Below are 17,445 nucleotides of genomic sequence, written 5' to 3' on the forward strand. Positions count from 1 at the left end.
TGCTGCATAACCCAAGTCAAGTCAAGTTTATTCATATAGCACATTTAAAACCACGACGTTGACCAAAGTGCTGTACAAGATCTATAACCCCAAGGACTATATTCAAATAAAAAAATAAAAATACAAATAAATAAATAAATAAATAAGTGAGCTTCAGGGCATGAACTGATGGGCAGACATCCTCCTTCAGTTTGCCTGGTAGAGCAAAATTCATGGTTCCATCAATTGCAGCAAAGAAGCCCCAGACCATCACACCACCACCACCATGTCTGACTGTTGGTCTGATGTTCTCTTTATGAAACCCTGTGTTAAAATATTTTCCCAGAAGTCTCGGGGATCATCCAGATGTTTGTTGGCAGATGTGAGACGAGCCTTTGTGTTCTTGTTGGACAGCAGAGGGTCTCTCCTTGGACGCCATTTTTGCCCAGTCTCTTTCTGATTGTTCAATCATGAACTCTGACCTTATCTGAGCAAAGTGAGGCCTGCAGCTCTTTAGATGTTGTTCTGGGTTCTTCTGAGACCTCCTGGATGAGTCCTCCATGCTCTTGGAGTAATTTTGGTAGCCGGCCTCTCCTGGAAGGTTCCCCACTGTTCCATGTGTGGATAACAGCTCTCACCGTGGTTCTCTGGAGTCCCAAAGCCTCAGAAATGTCCCTGTAATCCTTTCAGACCTTTAGCTCATGGATGATGTGTTTCTGAGATCTTTAACCTGCTTCACTTTGCTAGACAGGTTCTATTTAAGGAGTTCTTGATTCAGCAGGTCTGCAGTGATCAGGCCCGAGCGTGGCTGTCAGACTGAATGCAGCTTTATAAAAATGTGTTTAATCACAGTTAATTAAAGATTTAAGGTGGGGACAGTTACTTTTTCACACAGGCAGGCAGGTTTGGAGAGCTTTGGTATTTACTCAGGTTTTCTTTGTCTAACATTAAAATGTGTTTGATGATCTGAATCATGTAAGTGTGTAAGTGAGAAAAAGCTGGATGGAAATCCAACTGTTAAAATCTGTCCTGAAAATATTTCAAAGAACCAAACTGCATTAAAGGTTTGGGGTTCTAAAGGGACTCAAATATATACGACCTGATGCATCACTTAAATGTGAATAGAAACAGTTTCTATCTTCATAGCTGAGAAGTTTAATAAGTTTGTTGTGTTGGCGCGCTTTTATTCAACGCCCTCAGACACCTGCTGAAACAAAGGACGCCTCAGTTATCCTGTTATTCCTCCAGTGTTTCTCATTTATTTCACAGAGCCAAAAATCATGGAAACACTTCTGAAAGTGTGTCGTGGTTTTTAAACACATATTAATCAGTATTTTTAATTACCCTCATTATTGCCATTATTATCATGTCCCGCTCTGAGCTGGATGCTCTTCATCACCTCATGTTGTCCGACACAGTTTTTCCTCTTTACAGAGAACAAAGGCCGTGTGATGAAGGCAGAGAGCGACTCTGAGCCCTTCATTAACGTCACTGTCAGACGACCCAGAAAGCAACAGTTTCATCAGCCTCCCGCAGCAGGAGCATCACATCTGAGGATTCCTCTTAATGATGTCCCCGTGCAGAGCGAGTACGTCCTCACCTCCAACACGCTTCACTCACATCTGTTAAATAACCGAGTTAAAGAGATTTTTATCGGATGCTGTTATGCCAATAATATAAAATCTGTTTGGAGTTTTTCTGCATCCTTCAGGGTTTCATAACACACATAATGATAATTGATTGTTTTCTCCTCTGCAGTTAGCATGATCAATAATTCACAAGTAAAAATGTTTAATTTCTTTTGATGGAGAAGCTACGCCCGGGGCGGAGACGAGGCGGCGAGGGAGTTGGCGTTCAGACAACTGCAGAGTGTCTCCACGGAGACAGATGTGTCTGGATAAATACTGATGTTTCTCCAGAGATACTGCAAAACAATTCAGTCCTGAGGCTTCGTGTTAAAATGGGGACAGTACGAGTGAGAGGATTTAACACATCGAAACAGCTCAGACTTCAACAAAGCCTGGCAGCTTTTCAGATGGAGCCAGTTATTTATAATTATTCATTCATATTGATAAATGTTCTCATGTACAAGTTCAGTCTACTTTTACCTCACCTGAACATTTCTGTGAGGGACACTTAAACAGACTCATCGAAGAAGTTTAATATGGAGATAACCCAGAAGCACAAGCAGCACCACAGTGGATCATCTGCCTCCATCTCACCCTGTCCCAGCATCACTCCAACCCACTCCAACCCTCTGCATGTCCTCCTTCACTGCATTCATGAACCTCCTCTGAGGTCTTCCTCTTCTGCAGCTCCAGTATCTCCACCCTCCCTCCCCTGCACATGTCCAAACCATCTCCACTCCACCTCTCTGACTCTGAGCCGTCCCTCTGATGGACTCATTTCTGATCTTATCCACCCTGCTCACTCCCAGCGAAGATCTGAGCATCTTCAGCTCAGCCTCCTGTCTTTGTGTCAGTCCCACTGTAACACCTGAAACATCAGTGACTGTAGTTTGACTCTGTGGGTGTGCCGGGTATCCAGAGGAGCCTGAATACTGATTACTTTTGATTCATGATGATTACATTTACACACATTTACCTCATTATATGAAATGTTTAATATAAACATCCAGACCTGCAGCACAATGCCGGGAGCAAAGAGAATACAGTTCCCCTTTAAAAACACAGTAAGTGTATTTTTACTTAGAGTACTACTAATTTCCAGAAACACATTTTAGTTCTTCAGTAGATTTACACTGTCTTTGAGGCCAACTTTCTTCTGATTGGCTGCCCCTCACAGATAGAATGGGTGGGCGGGGCTGCTTCGACTTATATTAGCGACATTACCTTTGTCTAAACTGTGTGTTTACAGCCTGAACTTTTGCCTTACAGGGATTATTGTTCATACACAGATCTCTTAATTAGGAGGTCACATTTAACCATCAGAACAGGAAATGAGGAAAAGCACAAACAGAGAGAATTTATTTCTGTGCTGGAGGATCATGTTGTGATTTTCAGCTCACGGCATAAAAATGTGTTGTTCAGCTTTGAAACACTCACAAAACTACACAGCATGACTGTTATCCCATGAGCCTTTTCTGCTCCACTCTTCCCTAATAGGTCCCCGAGTGCTTGGCCTGTCATTACTGAGAGCGGGTGATGGAGGAATCAAACACTCCTCGCTGTCCCTCCACCCGCTCACCCACTGGAGTTGCCTCCAAAACAACAACCAGCAACAACAACTAGTTTAAAATCACCTCACACAGCTTCTGCAGCAAAAACACAAACATCACACCGAGGTGGTAAAAAGCTGCACAGCGCGTCCAATAAAGTCACACTATCTGTCAGACCCAAGTTGAGTGGTGTCCACACACCAGGGGGCGCTGCAGAATGAGCAAGAAAAACTGTGGAAAAATGTCCCTTGGGATGAACCTGGTCCCGCTCAGGTGTGGGTCTGCTGGTCTGCCTCATGCCACCTTTTTAATGAAGTAAATGATTTTTAAAGCAGATCCATGATCAGATTATAAAGTAACTAAAAATTAAGCTTAAACTCTCTCAGCTAACGTGTCAATCACAAGATGTAAAATCCTGGATAATCATCTTTCTTTTTTTTTTTAACTACACAGTCCTTTTCTGTTCTGGTCTCATTTCTGTTCACTTTGACCTGAAACCAGCAAAACTGAACTCATCAGGAAACAGCTCACAGGGAAAAGGAGCCCAGAAGTTTGTCTATGCCACATGTGTGATTTTATACGGTCTGTGAGATGATTTCATATAGCTGTTAGCCTGCGGGTACATGGCACTCCCACCACTTATACTACAAATCCCACAATGCACTGCAACAGCTGCCTCACAGGCCAAGACCTAAGCGCTAACCCGTTTTCTGTGTTGCCAATGACGCATTGATCAGTGATCAGCGGATAAAAACATGGGCACCACTGCTGTGTCTGTATGCATGTATGTCCATTTGGGGTTGATACCCTGGACATTAAACACTAGCATCAGCCTGAAATCACGGTGCTGCTCAGCAGCTCTGACTTTTAGTAGTAGCTTAATAATATCAGCTGGACTAATATCAGTCCAGCTGAAGCTGACGCATGTCTTTGGGTCTTCAAGCCACAAAGGTCCTGAGAATTTATCATTTTAAAACTCTCAATCGATTATTTTCAGCAGTCCAGGAAAGGGGCAGCACGGTGGCGCAGTGGTTAGCACTGCTGCCTCACAGTTAGAATAACATCTAGAAGGTCTGTGTTTGAGTCCACCTTGGCCCGGGCCTCTCTCTCTCTCTCTGTGGAGTTTGCATGTTCTCCCCGTTCTGCCTGTGTGGGTTTCCTCCCACAATCCAAAGACGTGGGGTTAGGTTAATTGGCCACTCTAAATTGCCCATAGGTATGAATGTGAGTGTGAAAGGTTGTCTGTCTCTCTGTGTTGGCCCTGCAACAGGCTGGCGACCTGTTCAGGGTGTACCCTGCCTCTCACCCTATGACAGCTGGGATAGGCTCCAGCCCCCCCGCGATCCTGAACAGGATAAGCAGAAGAAAATGGATGGATGGAGTCCAGGAAAGTCTGGTGAGCACCAGTCGAAGCAAATTCAAGATGGCTGTGAAGAAGATTTAGCTTTTTCAGGGTGTTGAATGTCTGAACTTTGGTTTCAGGCCACACACTGGAGCACAAATACACAATTTTAAGTCAGCTCTTGAGCTGCACCTCTGGTCCAACTGAAGATGAAGGTTTTTCTTCCGTCTGAACACCTCCAGCTTTCACTGACTTATGGTTCTGGGCGAGGAAGGTCTTTGTTCTGCATGCTGCCGTCAGCTGATTGGCTCCAGGAAGGTAGAAGTCATTGATTATCCCTGACAGAATAATTAGAAGGCAGATCAGATATAGGCTGATGCCTCAATTAATCTGCTGGCTTTAATTCATCAGTCAGAAGGAGACTGGAAATCAGCTTCACATCCTGCCAGAGGCTGCACACCTCACTGCCTGCATCACAGCTTCACTGCATACTTTTGAAAGCTTCGGAAACATCAGGCCTCCATCAGTGCAGACGTTCTCCTGCCTCCTGAAATGTGAGCCCTATAAGTTTTATTCTTAACACCGTGACCCATTCTGAGTCAGGATGAAGTCTGTGGACTGTCATGCACCCATTTCTCCATGATAGTAAACATGTTTCCCTCAGAGAAACTGGTGAAAACAGGATTCAGGTTTGTTTTAGATGCTGCTGAATTTTAGGTCTGTTGTTTCATCTTGCTTGTGCTGCTTTCACTTGAAAAGTTGAGAAAAGTTTCAATTTTCAAGCACAAATCAGAATCAAATCACTCCAGTGGTGCCGCTAAGCAATCAAATCACGTTATTTGAATATCCTGGCCTAGCCTGGCTCACATTAATGGCCGAGTTAGCCTGAGTACGACGATGGTGAAAGCAAAGACAGCATCAGGCTCGCGCACCACCAGGCGTGGAAGCAGCGCCTACGTGTGAATCATGCCTAAGAGAAGCAAAATGCAGGAGGATTTCACAACTGAAGGAACTGAAGCCACAGAGAAAGAGAAGCTTTTTATTTTATGGAAAAAGAAAAGAAAAGCGGTGAATGTTGCTCCCCTGAGACTGTGATTCAGGTCAACGAAAAGAAAAGGTTTGGCATCAGAGCTGAAACAGAAAAACAGCAAAAGAAAAAGAAGGAGGCAGGTGGAGGTCTGTCAGCCCAGGATGAGAAACTACGATTATTGAAAATAAAAAGCATCCATCGGTGGTGATTACAACTTTAAAATATTAAAGAAAGGAGAGAGTAAGTGGAAGGCTGAGAGCCTTTTTAATGATGTACTGTATTTGCACTTATAGTGTTTTTCTACCACTCAAAGCACTCAGGCCACATTTTAACCATAGAATCATACAGCACTTTGTTCTGTACAGTTAAAACACTTTATCGAGCTCAGTAATGCAGCATGCATGTCTTTGGACCTTCATTGGGCCGTGGGACGCACTGAGTAACCTGTAATGTCTGAATGAAGTTTCAGAGCTCATGTTACAATCGGCAGCACTGACTGGTTAAATAAGCTTATTAACTAATGAAATCAGAAGATTACCTATTTTCTCTGGTTGGAGTAGGCGGTGCAGAGGAAGAGTCGAATGACCTGTCAAACACACTTTTTATGTGAGTGCTGAACCAGTTATGGCCTCAGTCACACAGGCCTAGCGAGTGGTCGGCCATTCTCCGGTTGTGAGGTAAAAATGCATATTTGTGAGTCTGGCTGCTGCTGAAGCTGGTTGCTAAGAGGCTGCTTGCTTTGGTTGAGATTGCTGTGGTTGCTAGCAGACTGCTGTGGTCTCCTGTGGTTTATATGAAAGACCCAGACTTTTCTGCAAACACTCGTGAACTAACCACTGAGGACTTTTAAACTTGAAAACAGTGTGACCAAAACTGGAAACAGAGACCGTTCAAAAGACCTTCAAGATAAAGGTTGTTTGTCAGTGCTGCAGTCAACACATTTCAAATGTGCAGCTTTTATTTTGAAGGCAAATGGTCTCTGTGTTGCAACTTTTCACACTCTGCTTAGCAAATAGTTGGTGAGTGTTTGCAGACAAGTCAGCGTCTTCCATTCAGTGTAGCACCATATAAACAGTTTCACCCAGCAACCTCCAGCAACTTCCAACAACCTTCAGCAACCACTCTCCAACTGGTTGGAAAATACATATTTTCCCTAGTAAGTAAACTTTATTTATATAGCACATGTAAAAATCAATTAAAAAAAATAAAACAAAAGGGTTCCTAAAAACTCCTGATACATACATTAACGTAACCTGTCCTCCAACCATAGCTCCAGACATGAGCCGCTCCCAGAAGTTCGACAATAAAGGTACGTTTCCCTGGTGATTGTGGTTACCACTTGGTTGCCATCCAGTCTCTGTCTAGGCCTGTGTGACTGAGGCCTAACAGAGAAAGCTGGTAATTACCATCATGTTACCATCATCTCTTTAGGTTTTATCAAGCCAGCTAACTCAAAGAAAGCCTGGCTGTGAACTGAGTTTCATTTAGAGTATGTGAAGAGTGTAGTTACACTGTTCACAGCTGCAGCCTGTTCTTTTTTGTTGTTCATTTACCTTGTGTGCTTTTTTCTGAGTTAACACGCTGAGAGGAGACCCACGAAGGACATGCTCTGCCATTACTCACCGATGAAACCGAGCTGAGAGAACTCCAGGATCATCCAGTCCTCCGACGGCTGCTGCAGCGCAAAGTTCTTCATGGTGGTGAAGAAGTTCGGGCGAGCGACTATATCATCCTCCAACTGCAACACAGAGAGAGAGTCTATTTATTTTCCTTCCCCTAAGAGCAGCAGATCAGGTGTGTGTGTGTGTGTGTGTGTGTGTGCGTGTGCGTGCGTGCGTGTGTGTGTTTGTGCTGTTTGATCAAAGTTAGAGGTGCTGGGTCTTCAGGACAGAGTGAGACCTCCTGTCAGAGTAAAGTGTCCTCCTGGATGAAAGTGTCAGATAAAAACAATGAACGAATGAAGAAGAACGAGGGGAGCAGAGGTGAGAGCAGGAGGCTGCTGCAGTTATTAGTTTTGCTGCTTATCAATGCGATCAACAGCTGCAACTGTTCATGCAGATCATTTCAAACCCTCAAACCTGACGTTTTTAGATTAAGTCTGAATTACACTTTTTATTATTTATAACATAAACGAGAGATCAGAAACAAACTCTGCTGAGAATCATACAGTTTCTGCGTGCAGCACTAAAGTCATTCATGGTTCATGATGCAAACCTCCACAAATGTCTCACAAAGTCAATAAAACTGAAATTTGATGATTTACGTTTAAAAGTTTTATTTTGTGCATTTTTAGTGTGTCAGGATGGGTGGTGGTGTTTTTGTGTGGATGAGTGGGCCTTTGGGGCGGAGCTGTGCTTTCTCGCACACTTGGCAGTCCTCTACTCGCCTGCGGGTCGTGTATTTAGGCTCGGCTGTGGTTGTCCGACTCTCGCTGTTCTCCCGGCGTTGTGACTGGGGACTTCGCCCCGTACATGCCAGCGTCTGCACGCTCACCCATCTCACTTCCTGCCTGCCAACTCCCCACCGCTCATTCACCTCGGACCCCGCCCGCTCCTCTGTCAAACCTGCTCCGGCCGTTTGCTCTGCGGACTCCAAGTAAGGCGCCATTATATTAGGTTCCTAATATAATATTCATGATTAGGAACGACTAACAAACTCGGAGCCTGTGATCGAAGTCTGCGAGTGGCAGTGTGGCTCGGAGAGCGCTCAGGAGACACTTTACCCCCCCGTGCTGCATCTGCTCTTCTGTTAACAACCCTCTGCATGTGTTCAGGATCTGCTCCTGATTTTAGCTGCTCTTATTTGTGCTTTCATAGAGCTCCATATGTTTTCACTGGGTCTGGACTGCAGGTAAGATTCAAACCTGCCCGAGGACTTAAACCAAATGTCCTGTCTCACAGTTTTCATTATTCTTCAGAAAGTTTCACAGGTTTTCTGCCTCCTCTCTCGCCTTGGTGAAGGAACCACTAAAGCTTCATGAGAGAAGCCAGACTCAACAGCCCTCAAACCAGCTGAAGCCTCTCTGATTATCCAGCCATATATGGCAGCCTCCTGACAGACATCTTCCCTTTTTGTCCTGGGGGAGTCGACACGGAGTAATTACCTCATCCCCTCACGGCCGCTGCGTGCAAAGAGTAAAACCTCTGAAAAGTTCAGAGAGAGTTTAGGTGTCAAAACAACATGTCTCTGCTCCGTGTCCCTGTCAGAACGCACCGTGTGGGAGCGGCAGAAGCTCCACCGGCTGAGATGATGGCAGTGAGACTGCTCCATCACAGGAAAGTAGCCGGAAAAATAAGTGGGTTCAGCTCCAGCAGGGACACCAGCATTCAAGTCAGCAGATCAAAGCATCCATCTGCAGAACTTCCTGCACACAGGTCCTGTCAGAAAATGCTTCGTAATTCCACTGAGAACCACCGAGTCAGGAAAACTCAGCGTTCCCCTCCGGCCTCAACCTCTGATATCACCTGCCTGCAGGTATTCTTTACTTTATCGTGGAGGAAAAATGTCAGTGGCTGGAATTTTCCCACTTTGTGACCATTTCCATTTCTGTTGGTCATTCACTTTCTGCATTTTTGTACAATTGCTGGTTTTATAATTCAGCCACATTCAGGTCCCAGAAGAGAGACTACCTTTAAAAGTCTAAAGCAATAAAGAGTGCACAGTTTTACAGTGATTAAGATGAGGCTCCCAATTCCACAGATGCACCATGATCACTTCAGAAAACTCGTCAGGCGAAGATGAGAAGGGTAGGAACAGATGTGACCGATAGAATCAATATTAATACGATCAATATTCAAAATAAAAGCGCAGACTGAGAGCTCGAACACAGCTTCTGAAAGAAGAGCAAAGAAGCAGAAAGAAAAGAAGAATCGAAGCCAGGAAGGTCATTTGGGAGGCTTTTAAATGCCGCTCCACATCAGTATTCATCAGTACTTTATTATCACTGAGCTAAGATAATTAAAGGTTAGAGAGCGTAACGAGGTGGACGGCACAGCTAAAGACACAAAGCCTGCATTTTTAGGTTTCATTAAATTTTTAATACCAGAACCAGGATGTGACTCAGGATGCTTTGAATTCATGAGCTGCTGAAACGCACTTGAATGCAACACTGGCTTCAGGCCGAAGGTGGTCCATCTCCTCAGAGAAAGCAGAGCAGGGTCAGGTCAAATATATTTATGAGGTGTTTTTAGGGCCTCTGGAGGATGCCGGAGGGTCTGCAGGTCAGGAGGAACCAGTTCACCTCATTTCCTGCTTATTCAGATTGTTTCTGTCCCACACGCCAAAGAGGAGGAACGAGTCTGCTTCTTCTTCTTTTCTTCTTTAAGGGGAACAAAGACTGACGGAACCTCAGAGATGCCTCCATTAACGCCACACTCAGTCTACCCACAATGCAACAGTTTCGTCATCAGCTTCAGACATCAGAGACTTTTTATCTTAAAGCTTTATGACATCAGCCGATGCTGCTGAATATTCAGATGTTACAGAGCCAACTGTTTGCTGTGAGCTCAGAGGTCGTGTGTTATTTATGGGAGAGCTGCAGGATGTAAAAATGTAGCCAAAAGCAAAGTGTAGTGTAAAAGACGACAAAACAACCAAAATGTGACCAAAAATCACCACAAAAAGAACACAAAACAACTGAAACTTAAGTGACTAAAATGAGACAGATGCAGCTGGAATGATTAAAATAAAAATAACTAAAGTTTTGTGTAAAAGACCACAAAGAGATGCACAACAATCCAAACCTGAAGTAAAACAACCTAAAACCGACACAAAGAAACCGAAATGTGAATCACAACAATTGCAAAGAGACACAACCTGAAATAACCGACACCTTCTGTCAGCTGCTCCCTTTAGGGGGCGCTGCAGCAGATCATCGACCTCCTTCTCTCCTATCCCAGCATCTACCTCTGTCACTCCAACCCTCTGCATGTCCTCCTTCATCCATGAACCTCCTCTGAGGTCTTCCTCTGTTCCTCCTGCCTGCAGCTCCAATATTTCTAACCCGCCCTCTGATTTCCTCATTCCTAATCCCGTCCATCCTTCCAACGGACATCTGAACACTTTCAGCTCAGCCTCCTGTCTCCATCATAGCCACAGACACATGAACAACCAAAATGTAACATAAAATTACCCTTAAAGTCCAAAATACACAGTAAAGACCAAAAAGAGACACAAAGTGACAAAAAAACAAAAAAAAAACAGGAGATGCAAAACAAATAGAAGAAAGTGAAAGTTTCCTATTCAGGACTTCCTAATAGGACTTAAACATACACATAGAGATGACCTGAGGGGAGAATAAATACACAATAAAAGAAATAAAATCACCTGCATTCATATTAACGTCAGTTTTTGAGTCCTGAAAGTTTCTGATCACACCTCGCCTCATCCTGAATCCTGTTTGTGGTCAAAGCAGACTAGAGTTCCAGCAAAGATGCAGCAGTGAAGCAGCGAGCGAGCGGCACTGAAAATCCATCCAGGAGAATAAACAACACCCCTCCAGGATTTTGGCTCACATCGATGCCACAAACACATGAAATAACCAAAGCAGGTAAAAAGATGAATAACTAAATACAAAGAGATGCAGGATAATCGCAGACACATGATTTTAAACAAGTTATTAATCACACGCTGAAAACATAATATTTTGATTTGAAGCAGAACATTTGGGTGCAGCTGTTTGTTTTCAGGGCCATTATTTATTTCAATTCAATTCAATTTTATTTATATAGCACCAAATCACAACAAACAGTCGCTTCAAGGCGCTTTGTATTGTGGGTAAGGTCCCTACAATAATACAGAGAAAACCCAACAGTCAAAACGACCCCCTATGAGCAGCACTTGGTGACAGTGGGAAGGAAAAACTCCCTTTTAACAGGAAGAAACCTCCAGCAGAACCAGGCTCAGGGAGGGGGGGTCATCTGCTGTGACTGGTTGGGCTGAGGGGAGAGAAAAGACATGCTGTGGAAGACAGCCAGAGATTAATATCAATTAATGATTAAATGCAGAGTGGAGTATAAACAAAGTAAATAAGGTGAATGAAAAGAAACAGTGCATTATGGGAACCCCCCCAGCAGCCTAGGCCTACAGCAGCATAACTAAGGGATGGTTCAGGGTCACCTGATCCAGCCCTAACTATAAGCTTTATCATAAAGGAAAGTTTGAAGCCTAATCTTAAAAATAGAGAGGGTGTCTGTCTCCTGAATCCAAGCTGGAAGCTGGTTCCACAGAAGAGGCGCCTGAAAGCTGAAGGCTCTGCCTCCCATTCTACTCTTAAGTATCCTAGGAACCACAAGTAAGCCAGCAGTCTGAGAGCGAAGTGCTCTGTTGGGGTGATATGGTACTATGAGGTCTTTGAGATAAGATGGGGCCTGATTATTCAAAACCTTGTAGGTGAGGAGAAGGATTTTAAAATGCAAAAAAGTGGTCCTAGCAGTCCTATTCACACTGATGGAGGCTCATACCCACGGACTTCAGAGAGACGGCTCTCTGCATGGAAGAGCACAGGAAGTCCCCGTGCTGCACGGTGACTGTGAAGCTTCTTCTTCTGTGGTTTCCTTTACCTGGACATAGTAGGTTCCTTTAGACTGAGCGTACATCATCAGGAAGCAGTAGTCCAGGTTCTGCTTCGTCCTCCACCTGAGGAAAAGGACGAATATCATGTTAATAGGATACTATTATCTGCATCTCTTCATGTTAGACACACACACACACGCAGTTACTGCACATGCACGCACACACACCATATCATTGGTTAATGGGTTTTCATGAAGCCGAAGGTGAATTCCAACAAAGGAAGCAAACAGAGACCACAAATAAAGCAGGGAAGGAAAACTCACAGCCAGACACGCAGGAGACAAATGGTACAACACAACAATGAGTTGAGGGAGGCGCACACCGTAACACAAGGTAATCAGGAAGGTGACAAACACCAGGGACACAGGTGGAACTAGGAAGCAAAACTAAATACAAGAGACTATCAAAATAAAAGAGGATGTAACACATACTTAACTAAGCATGGGAACACAGGGAAGACGGGATAAACTGAAGACAGGAACACAGTGCTAACAAACAACCTCAAACAGAACTGAGACAGCAAAACTAAGAGAACTCAAAACGATTCTGAAAATAACTCAAACTACAAAAACTCAAGGACCAAACTAAAGATATTTAATAATGAACACAACATGAAAGATCACAGAACAGCGGGTATGTCACGGTCCTGGGCCAGTGGCCCAGTGTTTTGAGTTTCTTTTGTATAGTTCTGTTTTGTTGTATTCTTCAGGTTGTGTTTTTTTAGTTTTTCTCACTGTTTAGGTTCTCAGTTGGTTATTGCTTTGCGTTCTGTTTTCCTTGGCCCTGGTCTTCCTGTGTCTCTGTGTTCGTTTCCTCCTGTGATCTTGTCTTCCACCCTTTTTGTGTTTAGTCTTCCTTTGGGTGGCTCCTTGTGTGGTGTTTAGGTTCCCTCTGTGTTTTCTAGTCCTTGTGTTCTGTTAAGTCTGCGTGTGCATCGTGGTGAGTCACTTCCTGTTTTATTTTGGTAGTCTTGTGCTCCCTGTGCTTTGAGTTTAATTTTGCTTCCCCTGCATTCATTTGTTTCACCTGTTGTTCCGTTGTTTCCTGTTGTTTCCACTCTCCCTGATTTCCTTGTGTGTATTTAAGCTCTCAGTTTTTCTCTGTTCCTTGTTGCGGCGTTGTCAGTGTTTCCTCCTTAGCTGTGTGTCTAGTTTAGTGATTTGGTTTTCTCCTTTCTCCCAGGCTTCGTGTTTATGCCTCAGTTGAGATTTCAGGTTTTTGTGTTTATTGTATTACTCAGTTAATCTGCAAATAAAGCAATTTTAGCTTAATTCTGTTTTGCGTCCTGCGTTTGGGTCCACCCCTCTCCACCACACAGCCCTATACGTGACAGGATATCAAACCCACGACAGGATCTGACTGAGAAAACAAGCAGTGACTTGTCAACGATAAGGTAGCTCCGCCCTAAACGGTGCCCTGCTGTTTCTGACTCTGATAGGAACGTCATTCCCAAAATGAAACTCATCAGGAAAGTGTTTGCTGAGCTCAGTTTTCTTGTACAATCAGTCGCCCCTTGCTGGACACTAGAAAGACTGGATGTTGGCTTTGCTTTTTTTAGACCCAGGAGCTGCATTTACGTTTCCAAATGTCCCAGGCTCCCCTCGAGGAGTAAAGGAGGCCATTTACATCCGCTGTGAACAGCCATCACCACAGAGGTGATGGCTTACATATGATAGCAGCTACAGCGCAGCCTCTCAAAGGAGTCACACCTTGGCCCAACTCACACGATTACTGGGTTACCCAGGACTCTCCATCAGTTTCTGGAACTGAAGAAACCTGTCAGGTTGAATCTTCTTCACACCTTCATGCCTCCCCTCTTTTCCCTATCAAAACTACAGCCCTGTCTGATGATTGATAATCACTCTTAACAGTGACTTCAGCCCAGTAATCTGTGGGTAAAGGTAATGCTGCGTGAGTGTGGATCCTCCCAGTGAAAGCACAGCATTAACTCAGTGCTGCCACTCACAGCTGCCTGTTTTTATTCTCATCATTTTATTTTGCTAATGTCTCTTTATGAAACTTCTTACAACATTGTGGATGTTTCTGAGTAACCGGATATTTTGGGCTCTCTGAGCACCACTAGGTCAGTGCCATTTACTTTCATTATACTGAGCACGGGGCAGAAAAACTGAGAAACTCACACAACAGTGATTGTGAAAGATAAAATATTTGATTTTGGGGTAAACCTTTTGAGTATGTGTGATCTTCTAAGTGCTAAAGATCAAGGTTGCAGTTATTTATTTCTTTATGAAAGTCAGTTATCCCATAAGAACCACAAAGGGCCATAAAAACGAGTCCCAAAAAGAAAGAAAAAACACAGAGATCAAATGATAACAGAAACACCATCAAAGGACAAAATATGAGCAGAAAGGGACAAAAAAAGAGACAAAACTACCAAAAATGGTAAAAGAAACAACCACAAACTGACACACAAAAGGCCCAAAAAGAGACCAAAGAGATGAACTCTTCCTTTCTGAATCTGATCTTACAGGATTGATTGTGTATCATCAGAGGACCCTTGACTGTTTGTAGTAAAAGAAACACAAACATTTGTGCAGCCTCAGAGAAACAGTCTGAAAGTTTGCAGAGTACTCTGCACACACTGAACATATCATAACACACATGGACACATACACATCTTTCCTCGCATGAACTGAACACTGCAGGTTTCCATCGATACCTCCGGTGTGTGTGGTTGGAAAGAAAGAGCGCAGTGAATTCCAGTCGCTCCCAGAAACAAAACAAAGCAATTGGCGGTGAATCCAATCGGTGTGTTTACAGACGAGGTTTGCTGAACACACACACACACACGCTCAATATTTACAGAGCGAGCGCTCGACTGTTTGAGGGGTCAGAGCTCAGGAGGGTTTCCCTGCAGCTGCAGCTCAGGCCTGAGTTTACATTACTGCTTATTATTGTCTCACAGCTGCAATCATAAATTCTTTATTTAATAGTGAAGCTACGAAAACCTCATTTATAAAACGTACACACTGGTAACTGTAACAGTCATTAATAAACGGTACATTAACACTTCATGAATGTTATTTAGTTGCTATTTTACTGCCAAAATAATGAAATTATAATTCATTATAGAGGCAGCACAGTGGGGCAGAACATCAAGATGGTCCCGGGTTTGAATCCACCATGCGGTCTTTTCTATGTGAAGTTTGCATGTTCTCCCCGTGTCTGTGTGGGTTCTCCAGGTACTCCAGTTTCCTCCCACAGTCCAAAGACATGCAGTCAGTGTGGTTAGGTTAATTAGTCATTCGAAATAGATGTGAATATAAGTGTGAATGGTTGTCTGGCTCTCTGCCTCAGCCCTGTGACAGGCTGGCAACCTGTACAGGTGTACCCTGCCTCTCACCCAGCTGGGATAGGCTCCAGCTCCCTGTGACCCTGAAAGGGATAAGCAGAATTAAATAGATGGATGGATAATTAATAATATTGAGTTAATAACTGGATTGCAGAACAGTATCTGGATGATACTGTTCTGCAATCCAAAAATGATTTTTACTATTTTAAAGTAAAAATCATTTTTGGAGCCAGAAGTGACCATATCAGAACAACAGAGTGGAGTGCTATGTTTGGTTATCAAGCTGCTCCACAGTCACAGATACCTGCTAATCAGTGCTCAGTAACGTCACCCAAACTGGAGCTCTGCCTTCTTGTACACTCTGTTAGTCCGAAGAGGCCACAGCAGCCATATTATTGGTCAGATCTTCATATTAAAAATGCTCCAAATGGCTCCAGTTCAGGGACTCCAGTTAGCACCTAGCAGACAGCTAGCAGCTACACCCGCCTGTGTCAACATCCACCTGTAAGTCTCGAAGGCCATGCCCCTAATAATGCAAACTTTATTTAAACAGGTGTGTTATGAATCAGCTGTGAGACATTAATTAATCCAGCTGTTATGAAGGGGACCACAAAGGGTTTTGTAGCAGGCTGTCTTCGTCGTCTTCCTCTTTCAGTTGCTCTCTTTAGGGGTCACCACAACAGATCATCTGCCTCCATCTCTATCCCAGCATCTTCCTCTGTTACACCAACCCTCTGCATGTCCTCCTTCACTACATCCATGGATCTTCTCTTTTCCTGAAACCATTTCAGCCTCTGAACCACCCGACCTGAGCCACCTCCAGCTTGGGATCCTGCCTTTGTGTCAGTGCCATAGTCTCCAAACCATCATCACAGCAGGTCTCACTACCATCCTGTAAACCTTTGTTTCCCTCTTGCTGCCATTCAAAGTTTGACACTTTACCATAGGAGTCTATGGGGGCTGAGTTTAACTGGACACTTGTGGAATTTCAGCTTTTTGGTACTTCAACATCAGTTTCATTCTTTTTTGTGGGCACAGTAATACAGAAGCATGTCGTTCATAAATCAGATCATGTCAATGAAGAGTGATGAATCTGTTCCACCTGTCATCTGCCTCACCCTGGTGTATTAAACCAACAGGTAGCTTTCCAGATTTCATCTTATAAAACCTCAGAAAGTCTTCTAGAAAACACTGGCCAGCTTCAACCTATAAACTCCTCATCTATCCATCCACACTGAGCAGTGGAGGTTGACAGCTTTGAGCAATAGCCAGGAGCACATGATGAGCGTGCCAGAAAAACACTGCATAAATTTCAGGGTCAAAACAAAAAAGTATTAGAAAATGGCCTTTGTAGGGGTTTGTGTATCATGTGATAAACACATGAGGTCTCCCTCCTTCAGTGAAGAAAACCCATCCATGCCTCCATCGTCTCTCTTTATTGTGCCATAAAAAAAAACGATTCCCGCTCATCTCCTCACATAGCAGTTTAAAGGCTTTTTTTTTTTTTTCTTTTTTACTGTTGGGAGTCAATAGACTTTTTATAATCCCACTGAGGTCTAAGAAACAATGCCAGGGAAAAGAGGCTTTTATGGCAAAACAGTAACGTTAACACAGAGGCTTTCTTGTCTCGCACTCCCTCGCGGCGATCAGCGAGGCGATTTAAGGCAAACGGGAGAGTCAGCTGGTTCTCCACCCAAAGAATCAAGTGTTTTCAGATAACAAAATCATTCTCTGGCAGCTTCTTGCACAAAAACAGCAGCAGCATGACCACAAAGAAATGATTGTGCTTTCATAGTCTTTGCACGCTGTGCTGCCCATCATTTAATTATTAATTAGTAAATTAGAGTTTCTCACAAAGATGTCATTCATCTTTAACGCCCTTTAAAGGTCGCTTCATGTAGCTGAGATTACGTCTAAGACAAAGAGCACACACACAAAATTCAAAACTGATAAAAACATACGTAATCATGCCATATTGTAGCTGTATCACTTATAATCACTTATTTACATTTAAGCCTTTAATTCTTTAC

At 43.7% G+C, this 17,445-nt stretch overlaps 1 protein-coding gene across 1 annotated transcript in view; it reads right to left on the reverse strand.

The window, feature by feature from the left end:
• mgat4b (alpha-1,3-mannosyl-glycoprotein 4-beta-N-acetylglucosaminyltransferase B) overlaps nucleotides 1-17,445 on the reverse strand; it is a 166,734-nt gene that overhangs the window by 39,987 nt on the left and 109,302 nt on the right. The window contains exons 7-8 of the mRNA XM_030739566.1: nucleotides 12,090-12,165; nucleotides 7,153-7,267 (exon numbers count right to left, since the gene is read on the reverse strand). Coding sequence (XP_030595426.1) covers nucleotides 7,153-7,267; nucleotides 12,090-12,165 — 191 coding nt within the window. The remainder of the gene's footprint in view (nucleotides 1-7,152; nucleotides 7,268-12,089; nucleotides 12,166-17,445) is intronic.

The sequence above is a fragment of the Archocentrus centrarchus genome, chromosome 10, assembly GCF_007364275.1.
Source record: "Archocentrus centrarchus isolate MPI-CPG fArcCen1 chromosome 10, fArcCen1, whole genome shotgun sequence".
Lineage (NCBI taxonomy): Eukaryota > Metazoa > Chordata > Actinopteri > Cichliformes > Cichlidae > Archocentrus > Archocentrus centrarchus.